Source organism: the organism of the source record quoted next, unplaced genomic scaffold (genome assembly GCF_019419815.1).
Source record: "Pyrus x bretschneideri cultivar Hongxiangsu unplaced genomic scaffold, Pyrus_bretschneideri_v1 Contig5, whole genome shotgun sequence".
Classification (NCBI taxonomy): Eukaryota; Viridiplantae; Streptophyta; class Magnoliopsida; order Rosales; family Rosaceae; genus Pyrus; species Pyrus x bretschneideri.
The window spans coordinates 12,345,059-12,355,216 of NW_025999787.1; the positions used below are offsets into that span (position 1 = coordinate 12,345,059).

A 10,158-nucleotide genomic window follows, 5' to 3' on the forward strand; every position below is an offset into this window, starting at 1 on the left:
TATAGAAGCGAATGCATGGAAGTTTCAAAGACTTTGAACTTTCACTTTCGAATATACACGTATATAGAACAAATTCAATAGAGACCAATATAATTAACACAACAATCCAAATTAATCATGTCCAACAACTCATCATATCCATCCAAAACACTACACATGTGAACACACATCATCCATATCAAACTAACTAATTAAATGCCAAGTAGCTAGCTCCCCTCTAATTAATCACCATCACAACATACGTATGAATAGATAGAGGAATGCATTTGTACTCATCACCCTCAAGTGGTGGTAATATACTCACCGTTTTATTTATCACTATTAGATGAGTTTAAATTTTAAAATTTGTGTTAATCCACTATACAAATCTTGAAATTTAAATTCATCTAACAGTGATAAATAGGGTGGTGAGCAAAAATATTTCTCAGATAGATGTGATGTTATTTGAACACACGTGTTAAGACTAACACAAACGAAACTTAAATAACAGTAGGGTCAACCTATATTAGAGCATGTATTAACAAGTGTGTCACTTTTGTATTTCCAAGTAATTTTACTTTTAGATATATATAAGTGAATTCTATCTTCTAGTAAACCCTTTGGTTTATATGCAGCGAATTAAAAGCTTGCGAGTTAAGCAACGTTACCCATATTACTTGGAGGTACCACGATTCTATATAATGACATAAGTGCTGGCGACTATATGTGAGAGTCAATCTCACTTTGTAAATTGACTATGATTTCAAGTGAAAATGACACATATATAGACAATAAATTATGTGATAGCTTTCATGATGTATATGAGAATTGTCTTACGCGTATATTGAGATTGTTCAAATTATGATGAAGTCAAAGACTTAAAATATTACTAGTCTGCTAGATGGATTCACATGAAAAAGAAAATAGTAATTAAGATAGTGGATATTAATCACAACAAATTTTGAACTTTTTATACTAATTCCTTAAGTGATAGTATTTATAATTATATGTTTATGTATATGTAACTTCATCATGAACTTTTTATTTTAATCTTTTTAGAACGGGTAATATGTTGTTATATTTTGTCATTTGCAAAACCATTTAAATTTATATTTTGTCATTTGTATGTACTTTTGGTCACATATCAGATTTGCCTACTTGGTCAAGTATCAAAATTATGAATTCTTACAATTTCTCAGAAAGAGGGGAAGAAGGAAGAAAAACAAACAAAACATAAAGTTTTATTTTTTGGTAAAACAAAATTTAAAGGAAAAAGAAAATTCTTTCAAATTTTGGTTCTTTTCCCAGTAAAATCCCCAAGTCCACGTGGTTGGAATGGGAAAATGGACTCTCTCTATCTCTCTCTCTCTCTCTCTCTCTCTCTCTCTCTCTCTCTAACCTGTGATGTTCCTATATATTATGCATCAATGGAAGGGAGAGTTTGAAAAGCACAAGAGCTTTGTACAGCAAGGAAGGAAGAGAGAAACCAACTCTTCTTTTAATCCACAAGAACCCTTTCAATCCAAACCAAACCAATCCAACTCTCTCACTCGCCATTCAAATTCAAAACCTTCGTTTCTATTTTTACACAAAAATCTCTGTCTGCTCTTTCGTTGGCTGCAAAATCCTCCTTTTAAGGTAAGCATGCGCCCTTTAATTCTGTACATAATTTCGCATTTCGCTCTTCTTTTTCTACTTGTATTGTCTGTTTGCTGTTTGGTAAAATGAAGTTAGAAATGGTAAAAGTTTCTTTCTTGGGTGAAGGTTTGGGTCTTTATGATGTTTTGATGAAATGGGTTTCTCTGGGTTTGCTCGAGTTCATGGAAATGTGCTTGTTCTTCAGTGATTTTTGTTTGAGTTTGAGTTACCAAGTAATGGATTTTGGGGATCCTGCTCCTTGCTTAATGGGTTTGTATGCAAAGTTTGATCCAATAATGCAAAGGATTATTCACTAAATGTGGATTCATGGTCTTTTTCCATGGGTTATGCAGAAGCATAAAATGATACCTCTTGTTCTTCAATTGTTTGCACATTGACAGATTTTACCTTATAGGCAATGCTATTAGGAGAAAATAGATAATGCAATTGCATCTGGATGTGTATGTTTCGTTACCTTTTCGGTTGTATGCTAAATCTTCTCATAGGCTATAGGTTTTGTGGATCGAAGTTCTTTTCATGGTGGGATAATTTAACTGCATGTTTACACCGATAGCAGCTTGATTTACCTTCATTCATGCTTTTTTGCTGTATGATGGATTGTCTGATATGAAATGTTCACTAAACCTCATTTATTTTGTTCTCTCAGGAGTCCGAGTTGTCTGGGTTGCTAAAACAGCTTTCACTGTCGAATGGGGATTTCCTTTTCTTGCCCATTTTCGCAGTACGGTGATTTGGAAAGTCGGTTAGAATCAGTCATTGTAAGGTCTATCAGCTTTGGACACGATGAAGTTAAAACTCCGGTTAGATCAGTTCGTTTCAATAGTGGTGATGCAGAACCCACAATAATGAAATCCTTAGGTTCGGGAAAGATGACACTTGAAACTTCTGTTAGCTTTAAAGGGAGAGAGTTAGAGAAAATGATGTTGCACAAGGCTCCTTCGTTAGAAAAGAGCAAGAACGATGCATCAGTCAGCCCTTTCAGCAAAGAAATGAACGTTGCACCAATCAGCCCCATTAGAAAAGAGACTGACATTCACTCCCCAAGATCAGATAGTCCTCTGGGGATGGTCCGGCCCTCGCAACTTTTGGATCCCGCCAGCCCCAAGCACATGGCCGCAATTAAATTGCAGAAGGTATACAAAAGCTTCCGAACCAGACGAAAGCTAGCAGATTGTGCAGTTCTTGTTGAACAGAGCTGGTATGCATTTCATTATCATGTGCTAACTAATCTTTCCATTTTATCAAAAAAAAAAAAAATTAATGTGCTTTTATCTTATTAATTTTAAATTCTTTGAAATAATGTAGGTGGAAGCTATTAGATTTCGCTGAGCTCAAGCGGAGTTCTATTTCATTCTTTGAAATCGAGAAACATGAAACTGCCATTTCGCGTTGGTCTAGAGCAAGGACCAGAGCCGCAAAGGTAAAATTTTAACAGATTACTATACTTCACTGTTAAGTTTCTCATAATTTTTTCAGGAAAACTAAGAATTTCTTTGTCACTGCAGGTTGGAAAAGGTCTATCAAAGAATGAAAAAGCACAAAAGCTTGCTTTGCAGCACTGGCTTGAGGCGGTAAGTTGATTGCATTTGACTCTTGATTTTTTTCTTCTTCTATCTGTTATGACTCATGAGCCATTACTGATCTCGATTCTTTGTTATTGATTAAAAACAGATTGATCCAAGGCATCGGTACGGACATAACCTACACTTTTACTACGTTAAATGGCTTCACTGTCAGAGTAGAGAACCGTTCTTCTACTGGCTAGACATAGGAGAAGGGAAGGAAGTAAATCTTGTTGAAAAATGCCCTCGATCGAAACTTCAACAGCAGTGTATCAAGTACCTCGGACCGGTGAGCCTTTATGTTCTTATTGATGATCATTTAATCTGTTTCTTCTCCAATTTTGTTACTGATTTTTATTCTTCTCAAGTAGATGGAAAGAATGGCCTATGAAGTTGTTTTGGAGGATGGAAAATTATTCTTCAAGCAATCAGGGGAGCTCCTCCATACAACCGGAGAATCCGATGGTGCCAAATGGATTTTTGTCCTCAGTGCTTCTAGAACCTTATATGTAGGCAAGAAAAAGAAGGGGACATTTCAGCATTCAAGTTTTTTGGCTGGAGGAGCCACATCTGCTGCTGGGAGATTAGTTGTTGAACACGGTATCATTAAGGTATGGCTATAGTACAAAAACTCGTAAAATCTTCGTACTCCTTCCGTACATACCATCGTTTTGATGGCAGAGATTGACATATTGTCATTGTTTCTAACGTTGATTTCTTGTTAATTTTGTACAGGCAGTTTGGCCTCACAGTGGTCACTATCGGCCTACAGAAGAAAATTTCAGAGACTTTCTTTCATTCCTTGAAGAGAACAACGTGGATCTTACAGATGTTAAGGTATAAATTAAGAAAAATAAAACTTTATATTCTTTTACTACGATTTAATAGGTTTCAAGAGAAAATTAGTGGAAATCTTTATACTAATAATCCCGCTTTTCTGTTATTTTCAGTTAAGTCCTGTTGATGAGGAAGAGAGGGTTCGCTTAGCAAGAAAAGAAGCAGTGCTCATATTAGATGCAACTCATCTGAGGAGGACTTGCTCCCAAATGTATGTGATTTAAAGACTGAAGAGACTATTGACGACTAGGACACTGATTCAGTAGGACAAGCTGCTGCAATCGACTCTCATATGTCAAGCCGGCCCCACTGCTTTAGCAGAAAATTGTCTAATCTTGCAGTACGAAACAGGGAAAGGTATTTGGAGAAGGTAGAGAGCGCAACTCAACCTGCTGGTTCAAGTTGCAGCGGTATTCCAGTAGAAAATCCAGTTGATGGTTATGAAACGGTGGATGAAACTCTCCCATCGGAACAGGATTACATGGTTTCAAAGAAGAACCTATTTGAAGAAAACCATGAGGAGAAGGAGGAAGAAGCGGTTCCTCAAGAATCAATTCTCAAAAGGATTAACTCACACAAGGGAATGGAATCATTCAACTTGGAAGGCAGTTATCATGCAAATGGACAACGGGAGCTGGACCTCGCATTGGTTGTGTGAGGGACTATCCCTCGGAGCTCCAGTTCCGAGCACTGGAGCACGTGAACTTGTCTCCACGAAGTGCTGCCGGTTTGAGGTCATACTTCTCTCCTCAGATCACCAGTGCGTTGAGTCCAAGGGTGTTGACACCCACAAAATGTGTTGGGGAGGTGGAAGCACTCGTAAGCTCCCCGGCACTTAATTGAGAGAGTAAGGTTTTCTTCAAAAAGCATTAGCCTTCCTAGAACTCAGTCCTTCCAACTTTTTACGGGAAGTAGAGCAACCGCCATTGCTAATGTCTCATGACTGAAAAATATAGATTCATTTATTCTTTTGTGTATAGAAAATATGATAAAGCAACAATTTTGTTTGTTCATGCCTTCATCTTGTAGACTTGTACAAAAGGACATGGAAAAATCCTAGAATATTGGTGGGTTTGATTCCCTTTTAATTCTAATACAATCAAGATTCAATTTTTTCTTCATGTACTCTCAACCTCGTCACAGACATTCCCTACTTCTTGCACTTACTATATTTTCTAACCGTATTTGTACCACTTCTTAGAGGCATGGCTCACCAACATATGTGGATCTCATCTCTAATAGAGAGATGGTATAAATATGGTAAGAGTAGCATTTTTACTATTTGAAGATCACAATACTTGATGATAGTAAAGTGAGAATAATCCTTCAATATCACTGAGGAGTTTTTAACACGGGCTTTAATTGAGTTAGGGTTTTGTTTAATTTCAATTTCATTTTTTGGATTTCGTTTAAAATTTTGATTTCAGTCTCATTAGTTTGATTCCAATTCAACAAATTTGTGCAACGTAGAGTTTTCTGAATAAAGGGTTGATCTTTGAATTGGGGCTCTTGTGTTTGTTGCTGTTGCTTGACAGACACATAAAAATCTAAACCTTTAGCTTTATGTGATGGTGATTGCTTGCTGCAAATATGATAGGCAGCGTGGAAAAAAAATGAAGACCCAGTCATTGGTTTACTTTTCCTCAGTTTTCGTTTGGGAAGACGTTTGTGCTGTTTACCTCTTTCCTCTCTTTTTTTTTTTTTTTTTTTTTTTGTCAAACGAAAAAAAATCATATCATACCATGTTGGGTTGAAATTACTCACTCTATCAACAAATCGTGTTGATATGAACCCTTTTTTCAAACAATAGCTTCTAGATTTAGATTAAAAAATTGATTTATATTAGTGCTGCTTTTGCATTTTTCCCTCCTACCAATTTGTTCCTTTGTTGGGGGGGGGACCGAGCTGAACGTGGAAAATTAAACAAGGCCAATCGGTCATGGTATAATAAGTACCTTGCGGAAAACAACTACGACCATCTAGAAAAGTTTGAGTACACAAAGAAGCCACAACACTTTTACTTGCAAGTTTTTACCTCCAAAGGTGGCAGCAGTCATGGAAGCTCTGAGAATTTCATCTCTTCCATCACTGCAACTCCCCTCCAAATTTGACAAATCCCAACCCAAAAAACTTACTTTCTCTGGTTTTAACCCGCAACTCAGTTCACCCTTTTCACTGTTTCAAAGAACTGCATCATCAGCATGCAAGACTTTCAACGCCGCCGTACAATCCTTTTCGACCGAGCCTGCTAACCCACCCGACTTATCACTCGAGAACCCGACCCAAGAGGAGAAATTCGACTGGTACGCCCAATGGTATCCTCTGATGCCCGTTTGTGATCTAGATAAGAGGGTCCCACATGGAAAGAAGGTTTTGGGGATAGACGTGGTGGTGTGGTGGGACCGGAACGAGAGTGCTTGGAAGGTTTTCGATGATGCTTGTCCGCACAGGTTGGCGCCGTTGTCGGAAGGGAGGATTGATCAGTGGGGCAGATTGCAGTGTGTCTATCATGGTTGGTGTTTTAATGGCTCCGGTGACTGCAAGTTCATCCCTCAAGCACCAACTGATGGCCCTCCGGTAAATAATTCTTGAACGAAATCCTTCACCTTCATGCAAGTAATACACACACGCAACGCGCGCGCGCACACACACACACACACACATATATATATAGCTACTTATGGTTACGGTAAACCTTCATACAAGTTAATCAGATAGACTGCTAGAGATGCCACATAATACCATAGTTTTGAATAGAAGTATGATTTTGGTTTCTCTAGTTTCGGGCGAAGTTCCTCTTTGATTTCTGTAGTTTCAGTTGCGATCTGACGTTTTTGTGTTGTAGCTTACTAATTGTTGCAGTTCAAGGACAATGGCTTAATTATGTTAATCCATCTAATTCCTCAACTATGACAATTTGGCAGTTGAAATTCATTTATTATTTCACCATACATCAAATCTAGTGAGTTACTTATCACCCAATCCTTGAGACGAACTGTGGCCTTAGTAATAGTAATAGTATCCAAGTTTGAATCGAAACTCCTATGGTTGTTCTTCTTGCAGAAATGGTTCTATGGCAATAAACTACATGCTGTGCATGATTTGTAGTTTAAATAAGATGAATAGGGATGACGCTTTCACCTTAATATGCAGATTCACACGAATAAAAAAGCGTGTATAGCTGCTTATCCAACAACGGTGCAGAATGGCATTGTGTGGTTTTGGCCAAATTCCGATCCTCAATACAAAGATGTTCTTGCAGATAAAAAACCTCCCTACATACCTGAACTAGATGATCCATCGTATAGTGGTCCAATGGGAAACAGAGAGATTCCTTACGGGTATGTAAAGATATATTTTTTCAACTAGTTCCGATATGAAACTATTTCTCTACTGAGTAAGAAACCTTGTGAATGTGCATCCAGGTCTTATTTCCTCTTTCATGTCGAAGAATTTTTAGGTGTATCGATATGTAATATCGATTATTCTTATGTGACTAATTGATTCGAGAAAGCTTTGGTATGGGGAATTTTCATTTTTCAGCTTTTCCTCTTTTTAACTTTGCTTGTTATCTTTATTGCAATTCCAGGTATGAGGTCTTGATTGAAAATCTTATGGACCCTGCTCATGTTCCATATGCACATTATGGAATATTATTGCAACCAGAAAAACCCAAAGGCAAATACTAGTTTATGCATCGCTTTCATTAAGTTAATTTCGCTTTGTGTAGGAGGTTCAGGATGATTTACATTTCATTTCTTTACAGTGAAAGCTGATAGAGAAGGAGGTAAACCATTGGATTTGAGTGTTCAGAAGTTAGACGTAAATGGTTTCATCGCAAAGCAGGAATGGGGTCGAAGTAAATTTTTGTCACCATGTGTGTTCTACGTTTCTCCTCTTGATCCGCTTGAGCAGGGTGATGTGGCTGCATCATCATCTGAAACCAAAAGGGTAGAACATTCTATTTTTTGTTCCAATCCTTTAGCTTTTTATCCTTTTGTACATCTGTTTATGTGTCTGGTGATTTGTGTAGGTGCCATCAGCCCAGGGGCCACTTGTTGTAGTTTTTATTTGCATCCCAGTTAGTCCGGGTAATAGCAGGCTGATATGGACCTTCCCAGGAAACTTCGGCATATGGATTGACAGGATTGTTCCGCGGTGGATGTTTCATATTGGACACAATCTGGTTCTGGACTCCGATTTATGTCTTCTTCATGTTGAGGTGACTTTTAACTCTTGATAGTAGGTTTAGAAATTATCTTGCTTTTCACTTGCTGAATGTGTAAGACACTACTTTTTCGGTTGAGGGTTTTCCTCTGAACAATAAGAAAAATATTCGAACGAGTTAAAATATGCAGCTGCATGACCACGGAATAAAAGTCTTAGGTCGAATCTTTTATCGCAGTTATTCTTGCCTGACACCTGAGTTCTTTGTACAGGAACGTAAGATAATGGAAGCCGGCCCTGCCCAGTGGCAGAAAGCATGTTTTGTGCCAACAAAGTCAGATGCCCTTGTGGTTGGTTTCAGAAAATGGTTAAACAAGTATGCTGGCGGTCAGGTAGATTGGAGAGGCAAGTTCAGTGGGGCTCTTCCCCCCTCTCCTCCTAGAGAACAGTTGCTGGATAGGTAACTTTCACATAGTTTATGAAGCAGGACTTAAACAACAATTTGATTACTTAGTTTCAGAAAATTAGAGCAGTTTTTACTCCTTTCCTGGAAATAACTTCAAGCATCTCTCAGTTTGTTCTTCGAATCTTCAGCCATTAATAGATATAGAATTTTCCGGCACACATTAAAAAATTTGGGTTTATTAGTTGAAATGCAAGCATTTGCCTTACCAGGTTGTGTTGTGGCCTTGAGAACCAAGTTAGAGTGTGTTAAAACTTAAAGTCGTATATTGTTGAATCATCATCGATGGGTTTTTGCACAACCCTTTCAGGTACTGGTCCCATGTGGTGAACTGCAGCAGTTGCAGCGCCGGATACAAAGGTCTGAAAGTGCTTGAAGTTGTTTTGCAGGTCGTCGCTCTTTCTTTAGTTGGAATTGTTGCAGCAACCAAGCAGGCTGCCATATCGGTGGCTGCAAGAACTATGCTCGTTGCAGCTGCTATACTGTCATTCGCAGCTTCAAAATGGTTGGCTCATTTTATCTACAAACAGTTTCACTTTCATGACTACAACCATGCTCTTCGGTGATCTGGTTAAGCTTTGCTCACTGCGCATAAGGCGTTTGGGGTTAGCTATGTTTTTTTATAACCACTTCTGCTATGTTGTGAGAATAAATAACTTAAGAAAAACATGAAAGTGTTCGGTAAACTCATAAAAGTGCTTTAGTTAAAATAAAATAAAATAAAATAAAAAAATAAAAAAAAAAAAAAAAAAAAAAACATGTATCAAGAATGTTTGGTAAACTTTTATATAAAACTATTGAGTGTGTAAGATAATAAAAAATGACATGTTGGATGATCATTAATTTAATTAAGTAGTTAAAAACTCAAAATATTGGTCAATTCCAATTTAATCTGTCTTACTTTACCTAGCCCCTGTTCTAAATAATTATCATGGAAAAAAAAATTTATAATATTGAAATAAGGTAGTTAAAATAGGATAGTACTATCCACACACTTATTTTGATCTCTCAAACATTTTTGTTAATTTTTGTCATTGATATTCTTCAATTCATTCAATTCGACACCCGAAAATTGAGAGGTGTGTGTAAGAAGTAAAAATGGTGTGTGGATAATTTTACCCCTTAAGAATGAGGATCCCGGGGATGCTCTAATCGTGTCCATTTATTGTATATCGTACGGTCATAAATCATTGTAAATTCTTTTATTTAAAATTGAATATAAATAGTACTTGACGAAAACTAGCCGCACAACGTACGATAAACGGACACGATTGGAGGATCCCCAGGATCCTCATAAAGAGAATCCAGTGAGGATCCTCATCCACCCCTTAAAATACCATCGAATATATAATAATAGTGTTGTCATTCTCGGGTTAACTGAAATACCATTAACTATATCGTACATACTTCAAAGAGAATAAATATGTACAAGTTCAATATAAAAATAGTTTAATTAGATGCATTCGTCAAACTAGTGACTATGCTATTTCT

At 37.3% G+C, this 10,158-nt stretch overlaps 2 protein-coding genes across 2 annotated transcripts; both read left to right on the plus strand.

Moving 5' to 3' along the window:
* The first annotated feature begins 1,418 nt into the window (after positions 1-1,418).
* Positions 1,419-5,051, plus strand: LOC103964519 (IQ domain-containing protein IQM2). The gene is given in 11 exon segments (XM_009377456.3): positions 1,419-1,617; positions 2,285-2,836; positions 2,944-3,058; positions 3,144-3,209; positions 3,310-3,489; positions 3,572-3,811; positions 3,936-4,037; positions 4,151-4,166; positions 4,169-4,630; positions 4,633-4,874; positions 4,876-5,051. Coding segments are annotated over 10 exon segments (2,037 nt in total). The 5' UTR covers positions 1,419-1,617; positions 2,285-2,327; the 3' UTR covers positions 4,981-5,051.
* Positions 5,052-5,849: 798 nt separating this feature from the next.
* LOC103964560 (protochlorophyllide-dependent translocon component 52, chloroplastic) lies at positions 5,850-9,372 on the plus strand. The gene is made up of 7 exons (XM_009377510.3): positions 5,850-6,614; positions 7,191-7,378; positions 7,627-7,715; positions 7,804-7,988; positions 8,071-8,259; positions 8,477-8,664; positions 8,978-9,372. The coding sequence occupies exons 1-7, from the start codon at positions 6,093-6,095 to the stop codon at positions 9,231-9,233; spliced, it is 1,617 nt and encodes a 538-aa protein (XP_009375785.2). The 5' UTR covers positions 5,850-6,092; the 3' UTR covers positions 9,234-9,372.
* Positions 9,373-10,158: the final 786 nt, after the last annotated feature.

Bases quoted from the DNA above. Each gene is read 5' to 3' on its own strand.
- LOC103964560 (XM_009377510.3), top strand. From the start codon at position 6,093: ATGGAAGCTCTGAGAATTTCATCTCTTCCATCACTGCAACTCCCCTCC. The intron at 7,716-7,803 runs GCAAATACTAGT...ATTTCTTTACAG, and splicing joins GCAACCAGAAAAACCCAAAG to TGAAAGCTGATAGAGAAGGA. The intron at 8,260-8,476 runs GTGACTTTTAAC...TTCTTTGTACAG, and splicing joins TATGTCTTCTTCATGTTGAG to GAACGTAAGATAATGGAAGC.